Below are 17,327 nucleotides of genomic sequence, written 5' to 3'. Positions count from 1 at the left end.
TCAGACTGTTTCTTTCACCCGTTATAACAACAGAATTCTTTTCTACCTAGCCAGTGATACTCTCCTGCACTCAGTCTAGAGTGATCACCGAGGGCCAAAACTAAGGCGTTAGTTCTCAGAATACTCTTCCTTTTTGTGACTGTACATCTATCACAGCTCCTGCTTGATTTTCAGAAATGTATTTCTTAGTTAGTAGCCATTCTCAGACTGTAAAGCAGGAAATTTTGCTGTGTGATTTCGCTTTTCCTTCCATCTCATTTCAAAGATAAAACACAAAATTTGGGGCCAGTGTCTCCCAGGATGAGCGCAGATTACACTAACAAAGGCATGCTGCCCTAAAATTAGAAAAGAAAGAAATTAGAAAGCATTAGGGGTGAGAATGGCTGCACCTTCAAAATCCCAGGGACCTGCATGGCATTGCAGCTCCTGTGCCAGATCAGACCTCGGTGGGGCTTGAGGATGGCCATACACAACACCTCCCATCCTGGGACAAAACGATGGTGATTTTAAACTCCTTTCCCCCATCAGGCTCTTTAGTACCCTTTCAGAGCCTGGTCAGTCCCCTCCAGGTTACAAGAGCTCTCTCGTGCATCCCCAGCCAGACTGGTAGGTCACTTCATAAATTTCTTGATTTCCCTCACTCACAATTATCCAATCACACAGAAAACTACATCTGGGCAAGAAAGTCTCTCTCCTGGTGTTGAAATAGGCCTTTCCAGGCCATCTTACTGATTGAATATGTAGATTGCAGTTCATTAGCAGAGTTCTTCATATGTATGCAAATCAGGCTGTTAACAACTCTAGCTTAATTGTTAGCCCTACAGCAGCTGACTGCTTTTCTTTCTCCCATTCTTTTTTTCCCCCTTCTTGCAGGCGAGCTTGGTGCCTAAACTGAGGGCTCTTTATTTCCACACGAGTTAACTTCCTGGTGTGAAGGGATTCATAGAAGTTGTGATTTCTTGAATAAAATACCTGGTGAAAAATATTCTAAATCCTTTACCCACTAGAAAGTAGTGCCTTGTGCCTGCGATATAGGCTTTTTGTTATTGTTCATCCAAAGGACAAAAGCCTATAGATAAGGTTGTTATCATTAACACCATTTAAGAATGGTGTTGGGAATGGGAAAGATGATGCAGAATCACTTTAGAAATCACATAACAGTAGGTCTGTGTGGTCCCCAAATTAGGTTCCCTTGTCCCAATCCCACCACCGCTAATGAGTAATTACTGAATGTAATTCCTTGTTATCATCTGCCAGTTAAAATGTAGAGGTAGCCTAATGTCTGTGAAGCACACTCAGTTATTCTGATGAGAAGCACCTGGTCCCGCAGGTTAGACTGATGTTCACTTAAGCATTTCTTGGACTGTGTGGTGATAAAGCAAAAAACCCACAGTGACAGGCTTGTGAAGGACACAGAAGATGGATTTCAGGGCCGGGCTCCCGTCTCCGTCTCCCCTGTCTCTGCCCGGAAATGCCATCACTGGGACAGGACAGGCTTTGGTCAGCTCCCCTGGGGAACAGGGAGTGGGGAAGGGCCTCATGAAGAGCATCTGGGGTCTCAGAGGAAAATGGATCCGTCCACTTGTATTCCAGAATGGAACAACCAAAAAGGACACTTGAACGCGGTCATTTAGAAAGAAAGGAAGACCTTGGTTTCATGTTCCGTGTCATATGCTTCCTAAGCTGTGGTCTCATTACTTTGTAGACGTCCAACCCGATCGATGTTGCCACCCGACCTGGGACGGTCCCCCACACTCTTCTCCAAAAGGACCCGAGGGTAAGTGCGAGGTCGGGCTGGGTCCCAGGGTAACAAACAGCAGCTTGTGTCCCCAGGACAGGCAGCCCAGCGGAGTGCCTGTTGCCTTTGCTCTTCCTTCTGTTTTGTGGAAGAAGGTGCTAGTTGAGGGGCTTCCCTGGTGACTCAAATGGTAAAGAATCTGCCTGCAGTGTAGGTGGCCCAGGTTCGATCCCTAGGTCGGAAAGATACCCTGGAGAAGGGAACGTTACCCACTGCAGTATTCTCGCCTGGAGAATTCCACGGACAGAGGAGCCTGGCCAGCTGCATACAGTCCATAGGGTCACAAAGAGTTGAACACAACTGAGCGACTAACACTGAACACTTAACACTAGTTACTCCTAATGGAATGTCTCCTGCGGCCATGTGATGCCAGGGAGTGACTTTCCAAGGGGGAGAAAGGGTGGCTTGTGGTCTAAGCCCAGGCTGGGACGGTCACTGACACTGAGCTGGCATAGTTTTCCCCCAACCAGCCTTCCCTGTTTCCATCTCCTAAAATCTCTCACACAAGCCATAAAACATTTTGAATGGAGAAAGCACTAAGCGCTTGTCTTTCTGGAGCTCACCATACACACAGTGTTTCCGGCCACTCTACTTCTAACGTGGGAGGGAACCTTTTGTGCTCTGGAGCTAAATAAAATATCCATTACACTTCAGTTGTGTTATTTATTCATAACACAGACCAACTCAAAAAGAATCTGAAGTTACACAGCAGATATAATCTTGTCCCATTGATTGTTATCCATCGTCATAGTAAATGTGGGGAAAAAAGAATTAATTCTCACAATATTGTCTTTGTCCCCAGGTAAGGGCAAAGATTATCTGAAACTGATGACCAGAGTTAGGTAGATACGTAATGACTCAACTGTGTCTTTGTATGAACTTTTGTGTAATGAACTTCATTTTATTACTCTTTATTGGAGCATAAAATGTGTAAGGTTCCTTTACAATGCTCTGTTACCTTCTACTGCACAGCAAGATGAATCAGCTTCACATGTGTAATATATATACATCCCCCACTTTTGGATTTCCTTCCCATTCAAGTCGCCAGTCTATTAAGCAGAGTTCCTTGTGCTACAGTGTGTTCTCATTAGTCATCTATTTTATTTTCTTGAAAGTGTTATTTGCTTTTATTTAAATGTTAGATATTATTTTATTTCACTGAAGGTGTTAGTTATCTCTGACTCTTGGCGACCCAGTTAACTGTTGGCTGCCAGGCTCCTCTGTCCATGGAATTCTCCAGGCAAAACTACTGGAGTGGGTAGCCATTCCCTTCTCCAAGGGATCTATATTATACATAGTATCATTAGTGTGTATGTGTTGATCCCAGTCTCCCAATTCCTCCCACTGCCCCCCCCTTCCCCCTTTGGTATCCAAACATTTGTTCTCTCTTTCTGCTTTGCAAACACGGTCATCTATATAGTGAACTTCTCTAAAATGTCTAATACCTCCAATGATAATTATTAAAAATAGCCTATTTCTACTGTATAGTCTGGAAAGGACACTTCTCCCCAGTTATTCTTAGTATCCAGCCATCTATAGTCTGAAGGCCGTCTCCCTTCGATGGTTAGCTGAGGTGGGGAGGGGCTGCTCAAGACAGTGTAACTCCTCAGAAGTGTAATGTGAGCAAATCGTTTTGCCGGAGGGCAAATCGCTATTGATTAAACTTGTCCAGGGGCTCATCAGCGTAGATGCACCAAGGCTTGTGAGGTGGGGGAGGGGACGCTTGGCATTTTTGATAGTGTGAAAATGGGTTAATTATTCTCTAAAAGGGCTTCATTTAAAAGTAAAATTCTAACATTTTAATTTCCCCTCCTAATGAAGCACTACAAATTTGTTAATTAGAGCAATTGTTTGAGTGACAGGCATGTAACCAAGTTGTCATTTTCTCTTCACAGTTGACAGATCCTTTCAGACCTATGTTAAGGGTAAGAAAGCTTCTTCTAGAACTGTTTTGCAACCCCTGTTTGACTCCCCGAGGGTTAAAAATACAAATCCATTACAAGGAAACACACCATGGAAACGCCAGAGGAAAAGGTTGAAAAGACAGTGGTTGGGTTTTTCAGAGAGTGTGACTAAAAATGGCCTTCATGGTTTTCGCTTTGCGTGTTGCAGGAAGCCGGGCCATCGAGGTAAAGCCAACTGATAAAATTCAACTCAGATTCTCTTGTTAGTTATGCAAAAGGTTTGACCCACAGAGACATAAGGGAAAGGCTGGAGCTAGGCTAAAATTAGGATTCCTCTGAGTTCTCCTGTTTCTCTAGCACCTAGAAAACACATACCCAGGTCTCTTTATTTTGGCTGGTGGCTGCCTCTTTCTGCACCAAGTGATGTTGACTTGTCACAGCCATTTGCCTTTTTTCTCTGGTGCAGAAAAGGGCCACTAGGAGCACTGGTTGGTTCTGAGAGGTCTGGAGCCTGGCCAGCAGATAACCTCTGGGTGAATGCTGACTTCCCTGGTGTATGTGGGAGGTCGGGAAGGGATGATGGATGGCAGATGAAGAGGGGTGGATAGTGGATTTCTTTACTTAACCCTTTTCTAGTGCATCTATTCAGATAATTCAGATTCTCCAAAGGGGGAGAAAGGATGGTGTCATCACTTAGGCGATTTCAAACGACCCATAACGTCATTATATGAGAGCCGAGCTCAAACTTGGATTTAAGTATATATTTCAGCAAGTGAAAGTGACTTAATTTTCAGAAACAGCGCTTTAATATAGAAACCAGAAGCATCTGTTCTTTGCCCGTGTGGGAATGGGGCAGTATTTCTTCTCATCCATCCCGTGGTTACTGAGCACGCGTTGGGAGCTCACAGGGGGCTGTTGTTCTTGTTCAATTGCTCAGTCATGGATCGCAGCAGGCCGCGCCTCCCTGTCCCTCACTACCTCCCAGAGTTTGCTCACACTCATGTCCACTGAGTCAATGATGCCAGTGGGTAGAGTGTGTAGCGGGAATACAAGTGAAGCCGGACAAGGTGGTCCTGCCCCCTCAGGTGAGTCTGCAAGACAGGCTCGCAGCTGCTCCCTAGCTTAGAAAGCAAGACAGGAACTAGTTTGAGAGACGAGTTGACGTCCTCCCAGAGAGCGGGGCAGGCACGCACTCTCTGCAGCGGCCTACAGAGGAGGAAAGGCATGAGTTCTCATCTCTTTCTTTTGTCTGCTTGGAAATGAACAGTGCCGCCCAACATGAATGGGCAGTTGACTTTTAGTGAAGCTCTTGTGGGAACTGGGCTTCAATGAAAATGTGTTGGCTTCCTTTGTTCTGCTTTGGTGTTGTTTTTTTTTAAACAGTGTTGGGGGAGGTGACACAGGTTTTGTCCCCTCTCGTTTTCAAACTGGTTCACAGATATTCACTAATTAGCTCTTCTGAACAGCCAATCTGCATTATATAGCCTGGCCACATTTGTTCAGCAGGGCTTCGCTCCACCAGGCCTGCCAGCTGGCGCCAGAAAAAAGAGAGACAGAGGAGGCACAAAGTGGGGTTCGGGTTTTGCCACGTCATCCTTGGTAACCGGGGAGGTCCTGCTCGGGGCTGGTTTTCTGAGGAGTTGCCGCCAGCTCGGGCTCTTGTGGAAGGAGAGGTGCCGCCTGCCCAGGGAGGGGCTTCCTCCGGCCCAGGTCCTGGGCTGCAGCTGAGAGAAGGCCCTTGGAGGGGACAAAGCCCTCTTGTTTCATGGAAAAGAAAGCTTCTGCAGCCAAAATCTGCTGACAGCTCTGGGGAAATGGAAGGGTTGTTTTTTTTTTCCCCCCTGAAAGTCTTCTTTCTGACCACGTTGCTCTTTTTTGTTCCAGAAACCAGGGAAGTGGTGCGCGATGCACGTTCACATTGCCTGGCAGATCTACCACCACCAACAGAAAGTCAAGGTCAGTCTTGCCTTCCTAGTCTTGGAGGGGGAGGTGGGCTGTGGGTGTGTGATCTCCCGATCGAGGAAGCATTGAAACAGAGTCTGAAGACCCACAGGCAGGCAGGATCAAGTCCCTTCGAAAACCTATTCAGAAATCTCCCTATTAACGGGGGAAAGCGGCAGCAGCGCAGAAGCACACTGACAATACCCTGATTCTCCTTTTAGTGACTTTGTCATTTTACTGATCTGAAGAGCTTAAATATAGATTGAATCCTGAAATAAAGGTTTGGGGAATCTAATTAGAGTGACCAGGTATTATTAGTATGGGAAATACTTAGGATCTAGGAGGAGGTGTACATGAAAAAGTTTTCTATATAAGTTGGTATATTCTTCCCACCACCACCCCTGCCCCCAACATTTATAAAAAAAATTTTTTCCATCATGGTGAATATAGGATAGTGAATATAGTTCCCTGTGTTATACAATAGGACCTTATTGTTATTCTTTTCATTTTATGGCTTTGAAAAATGATAATTTATGTCCTATATGATGTTACTGATTTAGGCATACATGGTACGTCCATTAGCAACTCATAGTATGAAAAATTCCTCTTCTAGAAGTGGTCTTTGGTTGGCAGTGACCTATCCAATCTCTCCTTCATCCTCTTGATGACCAATGGCAGAAGTCCGACAACGGTCGGTGCTCGTGGGAACCACTGACTGGCTGGTTACCCTACCTGAACTCAGGAGGGTTTTCTTTGTTTTCATCAGACAGATGAATGCGTTCCATGCTTTACCAGGGTTTTATGATGATACAAGAAAGAGATACAGATCTTCTGCAGGTGACCAGAGAGGACATCACTGGTCAACTTAGGCACCAAAGTAACGGATAGATCCAGATTTTACAGTCTGGGTGTTTACAGTCTGTGTAACTGTACCAGTTAAGTAATTCCAATAACCTTCCATTGGAAGCTGTTTTTTCATGAATAAGATTTTAGTCCCAACAGCATGTGGGGGGCCATCATCAGAATATAAAAAGAAGTCAGGAGAGCTAGTCATCTTAAGGGATTTTTTTTTAGTGGTTAGATAATTTTTAAAAACCCAACATAGTTAGAAATGAAAACATCACCCTCAGTGAATGAGGTTGCAAAGTTATGTTGCTGCTGCTAAGTCGCTTCAGTTGTATCCGACTCTCTGCAACCCCATAGATGGCAACCCACCAGGCTCCGCCGTCCCTGGGATTCTCCAGGCAAAAACACTGGAGTGGGTTGCCATTTCCTTCTCCAGTGCATGAAAGAGAAAAGTGAACGTGAAGTCACTCAGTCATGTCTGACTCTTAGCGACCCCATGGACTGCAGCCTACCAGGGTCCTCCATCCATGGATTTTCCAGGCAGAGTACTGGAGTGGGGTGCCATTGCCCTCTCCGAAAGATATCTTGCTTTGGTGCCAAATACCTGCTCTTTCTCAGAATATCCCATCGGTGAGTTTTGTTCTCCTTAACGTTAGTGTTAGGCGAGTTTAATTAGAACCCTGTGGTTTAGCTTTGTTTAAAAAAATATGTGTATTTGGAAGAGCTAACTAGATTTTGATGCTTAGTTCAATTCACTTTTGTTCTAGATGATATGGTTAGCGGAACAGTGGGTAAAACACACCCTCCTTGTAACTCCTTTGGTTAAAAGCGATGAAGGATGTTATAGGCGCCACTTCAGCATCTTCCTTTCCCCAAGAACGTCCCCAGCGACTCCAACATTCATTATCCCAGTTCAATTAGGAAGACCTCTTGCACAGGAGATCACTGTTCATCTTCCCTTCCCAGCACATTCTCTGTAATCCCCAAGCTCCATTTTGCTTCATGGGCCTAAGTTGTGGTTAATGGAACTGTGCTGTGTACCATGCAGTATTACCACTGAATAATTTGGCAACCAAATTAAAGGAGGCAGCCGAAAGATCTTTATAGATTCATAGTGGATTAGCAGTGTTGGGGAGGAGAGAATGGCTATTGCTTGACAGTGGGACTTTGATGAGAGATTCCTTGTCGATTTGTGCAGAAATGGCCTGGTGCCCTTTTCTCTGTGATGTTCATTTTACTTGTTGTTCTAGCCCTCACCAGCCACTTCTAGGGAAAGCCCAGCACCCGCAGGTTCTTGCTGCTGCAGCCTCAGGGCTGCACTCGGTCCTGGAGTCTTGTTGCTCAGAGTTCAGTAGTGTGTACAGGAAAAATGGAGAATGTGCTGTCTGCCTCCTGGGGTGTTGCTGCTGGCTCGAGGGGTCTGGGTGGGTAAGACGGATGAGTCGGATTGCAGGAGGGTAAGGTTCAGCTGCCAGGGAATGGCAAACCCTCTCATCTCTGATCCTCACACAAGCCAGATCAGATGTCTCTGTGTTGAAGTTTTTGTGTGCTAGGACAGGGATTTACTCGTGGCAGAGCCTATGGAGTTTGGGGTGGAGTGGGGCCAAAGGATAGTATCCGATGAGTCTGAGATGGGAAGGGGTCAGAAAGTGGGGAAGGCCTGGGAGGCTGGAGAGCTCAGAGGTGGCAGTGAGGCAGGGGGAGACTGGGAGCCTCAGACCTGGGTCAGGGGTCAGTGCTCATCAGGGGAGGTGTGAGGCCAACACGGAGAAGGCTATTGAGAATCACGAAGGTGGGGGCGGCCTGGACCCATGCTCTAGGAGAGGCTGCCAGCATCCAGAGTGAGACCAGGGAAGGAAGCAGGAAGAAGACTGTGAGCCAGTTTCTGCAGCCTCCAAGAAAGGTGACCTCGGGGGTGGATACACTGATAGGAGGAAATTGAGTGACTGCAGTTGATGGCAAGGACTTCACAGCAAGAGAGGTTCTGGAAGGTTCACTGTCAGGCCTGATCTCTTCCTCAGATGATTGGGGTTACTGTACCCAAAGCCCCTATTAGTCACATTAATATCCCTACTTTGTTTCTGTTTGTTTCTTTAAAAATAATGTAACAATGATCATTTGAAATTAGCTTGTAGGCATGCAAATATTTCTTCATAACTTTCAGCTACTAATGTACTGTGATCTGTTAGAGCACAGCTAAGAGTCATTAAACAATTAATTTACACAGCAGATTATTCATGCAGAATTGCCAATAAAATGAGCTTTAGAATACTATCATTTAAAAACTTGCAGCAAATCAGAAACCACTTCGGGATGGTGGTGGTTCAAGGAGCTAGGATGTGGTTCTAAGCCTCAGACCGTGTACCCTCAAAGACAGAGCGGGAGCTTTTCCCCTCGGCATTTCTGCTGCGAGCCACAGGCCCTCTGAGGCAGGCCTGCTTTTCTGGCCTTTGAGGGCTACATGGTCTGTGGCTTGCTGTGTTCCCTCAGCAGGTGTAGACTTGAGCCTGACCAGGGCCCCAGCTGAATGCACTGTTCAGAGCTGACACTCAGTCTCCTCATTATCTTTCTTCCCCACTGTTTCTCTTGGGCTTCCCTCCTTTCCTCCCTGCACCCTCCCTTGGTGCTGTAGAAGCAGATGCAGTCGGATCCACACAAGCTGGACTTTGGCCTGAAGCCTGAGTTCCTGAGCCGTCCTCCGGGTCCCAGCCTCTTTGGAGCCATCCACCATCCCCACGACCTGGCGCGGCCTTCAACTTTGTTCTCCGCCGCCGGTAAGTTCAGAGGGGCAGGGGTGAGCTGGGAATGGTAGCTCTCAGTTAGCTAGATGAGTGATGACTGAACTCTGGGCCGCTGTTCAGTCACTCCCTCGAAACAGCAGTTGACGCCACTTTGCAAGGCAGCATCACAGCACATCTCCAGAGATGGACTGTCCTCCATGGATGCTCCCACTTCCATGAAAGAAGGGAAGAGACCCTCTCTCCCTTCAGGGACTCATGTTGCTTCGGCATTAAACCACTGTAACTCACAAGTGTGTCAGATGCTATTGAGAAAGATCAAGAGAGCTTGCAAGGGTAAATCGGAAGAAAACAATGCCGCTGGCCCTGCCCGCAGAGTAGTCAGGGGTTTTGCACCTTGATGCTCGGTTATGCCCTGGAGGATCTGAGGATAAACATTCATTGAAGGTCGCTGCCACTGGTGTGGTCTGTGACAGAGAGGGTGAATTGGTTGGTGGCTGGTTTTCTCTGCTACAGAACTGATGCAGGAGATTTAGGGGACAGCATGTAAACCCCCCGGGAGATCATTTATTAGCCTCTGAGAGTACACACTCCCAGCTGCCTCTTAGGTGTGCCAGAGTAGGTTCCTGCCCAGTCCTGCTCCAGGAACATGCAGACGAAGGCAGCGGCCGTCAGGAGTAATAGGTAGAAGAGAGCCACCCTACTGCTATCAAAGTCTTTCCTAAAACTACCTTCAGCGCACGGTGCCTGGCCCAGGGCTCCCCTGGGTCATGCTCATAAGTGCTAATGGTGAGCGCATCCTAATGGTTGGCCCCATCACCTCCTACCCACTACGCAGGATAGAATTTCTTTCTCTGGACATGCATATTCAAGCGGCTCCCTGTTTCTAGTCCTTAGCGAGGAAGTTTCACATCCATCCTCCCTGCCGCCTTCCTAGGCTTTTTATCTAAGACTCGTTTTTGGTGGGCCCAAGGCTCTTCTGTTCAGGAAGAAAGAAATACCCACACACTGCAAGAGACCATCATTCTAATGGGCCTTGTCCCCAAAGCAAGGGGACCCCACCCTTGAGGGCAGATGGAATTTGCTAAGGTCTTAGGTTTCTGTCATTTCTGTTGAGGGATAGGTTCAAAGGCTGGTTACCATGGCATCTAGGCCCTGCGACAGGACTACGTGAAGAAGACTTTTTGGACAGAAACAGAGAGGTTTCTTCCTGGCTTCCGTTTGAGCCCAGTAGACGAATTGGCTTCTTTTGCTTTGATAATTCTGGAACTCTGGGGCACCCCTGGGGACCCTGGGCTGAGCAAAGCTCTGATTTTCTTCGAAGCATTAATTAGCTTGTACTACACAGACAGTGTGCGGGCAAATTGTTATTTAGCTGGCAACACTGTCAAGGGCTAATGAACACGCTGGGCTGTATTCACTCTGTGGAGGTGGGCGTCATACTTGCACTTTCTGAGTGGAGAATGCGTCACCATTGAGGGCTGAACAGAGGACCCCTCCGGCGCCTTCTGCCACCGAGATGCCGCGGCTGTGTGCTTCCCTCCACACCCCGGGCCCACAGGACCCTTCCAGGCTGGGGAAGAAAAACGCAAAACAGAAATTAATAGGGTGTTAAAGCATCAACCCTCCTCCACTTAATCTATGTTCCTGAAGGAATTTATACTTGGCTTATAGGAACTTAGTCAAAAGCAAGGGATTCTTGAAACAGTTACTAGTAAATCCATTCCCACCCTGTTTATGCTTCCATTCTGAAGGGTAATCTTCTCTAGCATAAGCAATATTGAAATTTTCCCAAAATGAGTATTTGGTGAAACTTTCAACTGGTAAGTATAAAAGTAGACATACTTGTTAAATTCAGCCACTTTGATCTTACTGTTGGGCACTGCTGCTGCTAAGTCACTTTAGTTGTGTCCAACTGTGCGACCCCATAGATGGCAGCCCACCAGGCTCCACCGTCCCTGGGATTCTCCAGGCAAGAACACTGGAGTGGGTTGCCATTTCCTTCTCCAATGCAGGAAAGTGAAAGTGAAGTTGCTCGGTTGTGTCGGACTCTTGGTAACCCCATGACCTGCAGCCCACCAGGCTCCTCCGTCCATGGGGTTTTCCAGGCAAGAGTGCTGGAGTGGGCTGCCAGTGCCTTCTCCTACTGTTGGACACTTGTGCCTGAAATAAACTAAGGGGGCTTCTTCAGATGACCTTGGCCTACCTCCTGTTTAGAGTCAGGCCTGCCGCCCAGAGAATTTGCCTCCTTAGCTGCACATCGACACACATGCCAGGTGGATGCCCTCAGCTTTTGGAAATCTCATCCTTCCCTAATTCACATGTGCACACTGTCTTTCTCTTCCTTCAAAAGAAGGATTTGAGGCTTCCTATGTGGCTCAGTGATAAAGAATCCACCTGCCAACGAAGGAGATGTGGGTTTGATCCCCGGGTCAGGAAGATCCCCTGGAGGAGAAAATGACAACCCACTCCAGTATTCCTGCCTGTACAATTTCACGGACAGAGGAATCTGGTCAGGCCACAGTGCATGGGGTCTCAAAGAGTTGAACATGACTTAGCGAGTAAACAACAGCAACAGAGGATCGAGGCCAGATATAAAGGAGAGGAAAGGGAAAACCAAAGAAAGAGAGCACTAAGGGAGACCCGAGTTCCCTGGCAGCCGAACCAAAGAGTAACAGGAGGCTGTAGGGTGATCGGTGTCCAGGAGCAAGTGAAGAAACTAGCTTTTCCCGGCACTGAAGATTGAGACTGGAGGCCTCCGCCTCCCACAGCCTGACACAACTCTCAGTGCGTTTCGTAGGGTCCGGCTTTAGCATCTCCTTCCATGCACGTCCATGACGGCTAACATGATCTCAGGAAAGGGGATTGTGCAGAAGCCCAAGCAACGCAACCCAGGGTCCAGCTCTGTGGTGGCCGCTTCTGCGCCCAGATTAGACGTTGTCTCTCAGAGTGAAAGCCTCACCCCCAAGAGGTGTCTCTCAACAAGGGAGCCCGGGGCCAGATGGTGCCCCGGAGAGACCGGGTGCACGTGGCTGCTAGTCCACCAGTCAAGAACCTTGCTTCCCACTTTTCACCAGGCCTTTCTCCAAACGTACGTGGCAGTAGAAGCGCCTGCCCCACTGGCGGTGTTTCTCCGTGTCTGCGGTACTGGGCATCGGCATCGGTGAAAGGAATACCTGTGTTCGGTAGTGGGCAGCCCAGCCAGGAAAGAGAAGTGGCGTTGAATTACTTTCCGCCTCCTGACAAGCATGTTTCTCTTTCCCCGAGTGTCGCCCAAGTGGACTTCAGCTGTGTTCTTACGTTACATACTCCCTGCAGGGGTCTTAGGGGACCAGAAGCCAGTGGCGTTGTATTGGGTTGGCCAAAAAGTTCATTCAGGTTTTTCCATAAGAATCCATTGAACCTTTTGCCAGCGCCAGAGAAGTGGGCTTCCTCTGAAATCTAACTCTGCTGTGTCTGACTCTCCAGGTGCTGCACACCCAACTGGGACCCCGTTTGGGCCGCCCCCCCATCACAGCAACTTCCTTAACCCTGCTGCCCACCTCGGTGAGTTGTGTCCATCATTCACGGGCATTGACATGTGTATCTCAGAAAACCTGCATTCCTGCTGCAGACCATTGTCTGGCTAGCGGGCCATAATCCTAGACAGGTCACTTACCATCAGGAGATGGAGGTGACCTCGGAGATGTTTGAATCCAGGCCATCCATCTCTAGGAGTTCAGCGCCTCTTACACGGGGCTCTTCAAATAGGAGATCTGTGTGCAGTTGTGGTTCTGTGTGGAGTTACTCGGGGTGCAGAGGATGAAAGCCCTGGGACCTCAGTGAATCCACGTGTACAGCAGCCTGTCCCCACTGATGGGAGAAGACAGTGAACTCTTGCCCATATAAGGGCACCCCTGGAGGTGGAGAGAAAGACACCGTGATGTAATGTAGGGATAGTATCTCTTATTTTTTAATCATTTCACAGCCCAATTCATATATCTCTTCCTAGTAAAGGGGCTTTATTCGTGGCCTTTATTTATTTGATATTTTCACACGTGTACCAGCACATGCGGGCAATGGTACGCCCAACCACAGGCTGCAGGATATGTGTGACCTCAGCATTCCATTGGGAGACTTTAAGCTGCTATCTTAACTTCTGTTCTGTCAGAGCTTACAGGGCATTTCCTGAGAGGAGGAGAGACAGGCAGGGAGGCATGTGAGCACACTGTGGCTTGAGTAATGTTCCCCACCCAGCAGAAGAGAGATGAGGGTCCCGTGGTTAAGACTCTGAGCTTCCACTACAGCAGGGTGTGGGTTTGATTCCTGGTCAGGCAACGACGATCCCACACGTATGCAGCACAGCGCGGCCAAAAAGAGCATGGCACAGTTCCAGGAAATAGCCCCCACAGATACTTTGCCAACCCAATGCCCACATCCAAAAGGATGAAACACCCTTTGGATAATCTGGTGGGAGAAGTGAGACAGATCGAGTCTGAGTATACACGTGGCAACGGGCCCCCACGGCCTTCCCAGGAATCTGCGCTGCCTCACTCAGCGGAGTCCTACAGCCATGCCCTTCTTCCCAATCTCGTCTGCAGAGCCTTTTAATCGGCCGTCTACATTCACGGGCCTGGCAGCGGTTGGTGGCAACGCCTTCGGGGGACTTGGAAATCCTTCAGTTAGTGAGTACCTCTAACTTTTTACAATCCACCTTTAAACTGTCTCCTCTGATCTGTCGATGGCTTGAGACCTTTCTAGATGAAAGGAACCATGCTCTTGGGAAATAAATTTAGGTTATATCATTGCCAAAGCAAGCCCAGTCAGTGGAGTTAGGTCTAAACCAACCTCTAGCATGCTGCTGACATATGCTCTTGAAGGTCAGGAAAGGTTGAACACCACAGAGTGCGCTAAAGTTCATAATTTCATCCTATTTCATCTCTAGCCACCAGATTTTAGCCACAGCATTTATTAGACGTGGGCTTCCCTGGTGGCTCAGTGGTAAAGAATCTGCCTGCACTGCAGGAGACCCGGGTTTGATCCCTGAGTGGGAAAGATCCCCTGGAGAAGGGAATAGCAATCCACTCCAGTATTCTTGCCTGGAGAATCCCATGGACAGAGACCTGGTGGGATATAGTCCACGGGGTGGCAAAGAGTCAGACACAGCATAGCGACTAAACCACCACCGCCGCCCCCATTAGACGTGAAGACAGTCTTTAAATTTCATCTCGCTTCAGTGGAAGTGAGAACACACACTGAAGCATAGGAAGCCATACCAGGCTCAGGACAGCCCAGAGAGGGCAACATCCAGGAAGACTGTGACTTTCCACCACTGAGAAGTCAAGGGACTTCCCAGGTAATCCAGCGGCTAAGACTTCACCTTCCAATGCGGGGCAGGGCTGTGGAGTCAATACCTGGGGGGGCAAACATCAAAACATGGAGCAGAAACAGTATTGTAACAAATTCAGTAAAGACTTTACAGAGAAAAGGAGTCTGTCTAAAGTAGGAAGGGAGTTGCAACTCCTCCGGTTCTAAACGCCCATTAGCCACTCAGTATCAGCTTGTCCTGCCCACATGTCCTGCCCGCCTCTGCAGGAGACTTGAGATTGCAGCTCCGTCCCAGGTCCTCGGAGCCTGGAGACCCTCCGTGTCTGTTTAGATCAGGACCCTGTCTGGCCTCTGCTGATGCTGGTTTTGGTCATTGAGGCTGTGGACAGGGCAGCAGTCGTGTTACAGTAACAGGGCCATGGTGGGCAGAAAAGAACCGCAGATCGTACTCTGAGCAGAGCTGTTAACCCAAGTTCCACCATCCACATCCGCCCTCCTGCATGCTCGGGACCTCTGCGTGCGCCTGCCAGGCTGAGACCCTTTCCTTTCTAATCTCCCCCCCTCCACCCCTGTCTGCCCCTTTGCCTTTGGTTAGAAAAAAAAGCAAGAAAAGCTGTGAGCTTACTTAACCTGTCCAGTGTAGGACGCGTTCCTCTAATGAATCTGTTGGTCTCCTTTCCTTTTCCAGCTCCCAATAATATGTATTCCTTTTAACTCTGAATGCTGTTAGAGCTTTTGGTAAGTACCCTCATCGCGGCGGACAGACAATTTCTCTGAAACCTTTTTTGTTCTCCACTTCGCCATTTCAGCACCCAACTCAGTGTTCGGCCACAAGGATGGCCCCAGTGTGCAGAGCTTTAGCAGCCCTCACGAGCCCTGGAACCGGCTGCACCGAACGCCTCCGTCGTTCCCGACCCCTCCGCCCTGGCTGAAGCCAGGCGAGCTGGAGCGTAGCGCGCCCACTGCAGCTCATGACAGAGATAGAGATGTAGATAAACGAGACTCCTCCGTTAGTAAAGATGACAAAGAAAGGTACGCAAAGAACCCGCTCTCGAGTCCCAATGGGGGAGCCCCCTCTGTGCTAAGTACCGGCCCCCCACCGTCCCCCGACCCCTGACCCCCCCGGCCCAGCCTCGAGCTTCAGCTGTAGCCTCGGCCCCTCATGCAGCCGGGACGGCGCCCCCAACCCTCCTCCCCCCAACCACCGCCACGCCCTGAGCCCAGCGACCCTTGTCCCTCCGGCCCCACAGGGCCTCCTGACCACAGGCCAGCATTGCAATTCTAGGTCCAGTACAAAGCGAGCGAGTCCCGGCTCAGCAGCAGAGTCCACACCCAGCCCCCCCGCGAGCCCTAGTGTCTCCAAACAGAAACCGCTCTCGAAAAGGTAGTGAGTTGGAGCCTGGACCAGACACACACGGCATGAATCAACACCATATTTGCTTTCAAGTTCGTGCAGTCCATTGACTCATCCATAGGTTTTTCGCTCTCTCTCTCCCCCCTTTCTTTTTGTTTTCTGTTAGAAAGCCATGTTTTGCATCGTCACATCATATTTTTCTCAAATTTTGTTCAAATTCAAATCCTGGGCTCACAGATGACCGCTAAGATTTTGCTAACCCAAATTCAAAGAATCCCCACCAAGCAATTTGGGTTTCATGTCACCAGTGGATAATTTATTTTACTAACTGTTTTTATCTCCTTACGTGGTAGTCCATGCCTCAAAAAGAAGTAGCCTTAAAGAGGAAAAACATCTTCTGAGTATTTTTTCTGAAGAATGTCATAAGCATTCTTGACAAGGCCTTCCTCCTGCCTGCCTCCCTTTCTTGAGGGTATTTTCAATCTGAATGAACTAGCAAGGACTACATGAGATACAGCTGACACAAAATACTTAATAATACTTCCCTGTGGGAACTGAAGTTTCCAGTTCGATCCAAATGTTTTGGTTTTGTTTTTCTTGACTGTATATTGTGTGCGTGCGTGCGTGTGTGTGTGTGTGTGTGTGTATTTACATGCTTTGTAGCGATCGAAAAGAATTTAACTTCGGAGGTTCTAAATGCAGCAGGTTAAGTAGCTATTGCACCATAGGCCATCATGCTAAGTGACTCCTTCCTTATATTTTTCCTCAGGAGAGCATGGTAAAAATCTCTCAGCCAGTGGGAGGGCCATTTAGGACATCATGGCATACAGCTCTGAGCTGCCAGAGCAGCAGGCCCTGTAGGGGCCGCCCCTAGACCAGGAGCTCTCTGGATCAGCAGTCCCCAGCCATTGTGGCACAAAGGACCGATTTTGGGGAAGACCATCCCTCTGTGGACCGGGGGCAAGCAGGCAGAGAGGCTCTCAGTCCTGCTACTCACCTCCCGCTCCGCCGCCCTGTTCCTGACAGGCCACAGACGGAGGGGTGCCAACTCCCGGCTTACGGGGGAACCCCTGCTCTAGACGGCCTGTCAGTGAAGAAAGGGTAGGACTTGGCAGCTCACCTTTCTCCATTTTTCTAGATAGACTCACAGTGGCCTTTTGGATGAAAGTTAGGAAATTCAAATACACTTTTCTTTATCTTACCTCTTAAAGATGCTCCTCTTCTTAGCCTCTGCACATTGTCTAGAAGCAAAACCTTATAGGGGCAGCCTTAATTCTCTCTGCAGGGCACCCTCACCCTCTGGGCCCCCCAGGCCTCCTGCTCCCCCCACGCCTTTCTGTCTGAGGCCATCCCTAGAAACCCCGACTCCTGCTCTCGGCTCCCTGCGTTCTCCCTCTCTTTCCTCTGTCGCTTCCCATTGTGTGCTGTGTATTCTTAAA

At 48.6% G+C, this 17,327-nt stretch overlaps 1 protein-coding gene across 2 annotated transcripts in view; it reads left to right on the top strand.

The window, feature by feature from the left end:
• AUTS2 (autism susceptibility candidate 2) overlaps window positions 1-17,327 on the top strand; it is a 1,198,651-nt gene that overhangs the window by 1,177,455 nt on the left and 3,869 nt on the right. The window contains exons 12-19 of one of the 2 annotated variants that reach the window (XM_018040073.1): window positions 1,706-1,777; window positions 3,694-3,723; window positions 5,587-5,658; window positions 9,122-9,263; window positions 12,696-12,773; window positions 13,808-13,891; window positions 15,344-15,566; window positions 15,820-15,918. In XM_018040073.1, coding sequence (XP_017895562.1) covers window positions 1,706-1,777; window positions 3,694-3,723; window positions 5,587-5,658; window positions 9,122-9,263; window positions 12,696-12,773; window positions 13,808-13,891; window positions 15,344-15,566; window positions 15,820-15,918 — 800 coding nt within the window. The remainder of the gene's footprint in view (window positions 1-1,705; window positions 1,778-3,693; window positions 3,724-5,586; window positions 5,659-9,121; window positions 9,264-12,695; window positions 12,774-13,807; window positions 13,892-15,343; window positions 15,567-15,819; window positions 15,919-17,327) is intronic. The other variant, XM_018040074.1, reaches the window with a different exon arrangement.

This window comes from Capra hircus, chromosome 25 (genome assembly GCF_001704415.2).
Source record: "Capra hircus breed San Clemente chromosome 25, ASM170441v1, whole genome shotgun sequence".
Lineage (NCBI taxonomy): Eukaryota > Metazoa > Chordata > Mammalia > Artiodactyla > Bovidae > Capra > Capra hircus.
Note: the sequence above shows the minus strand (reverse complement) of the source record. Positions and strands in the feature narration are given on the sequence as shown.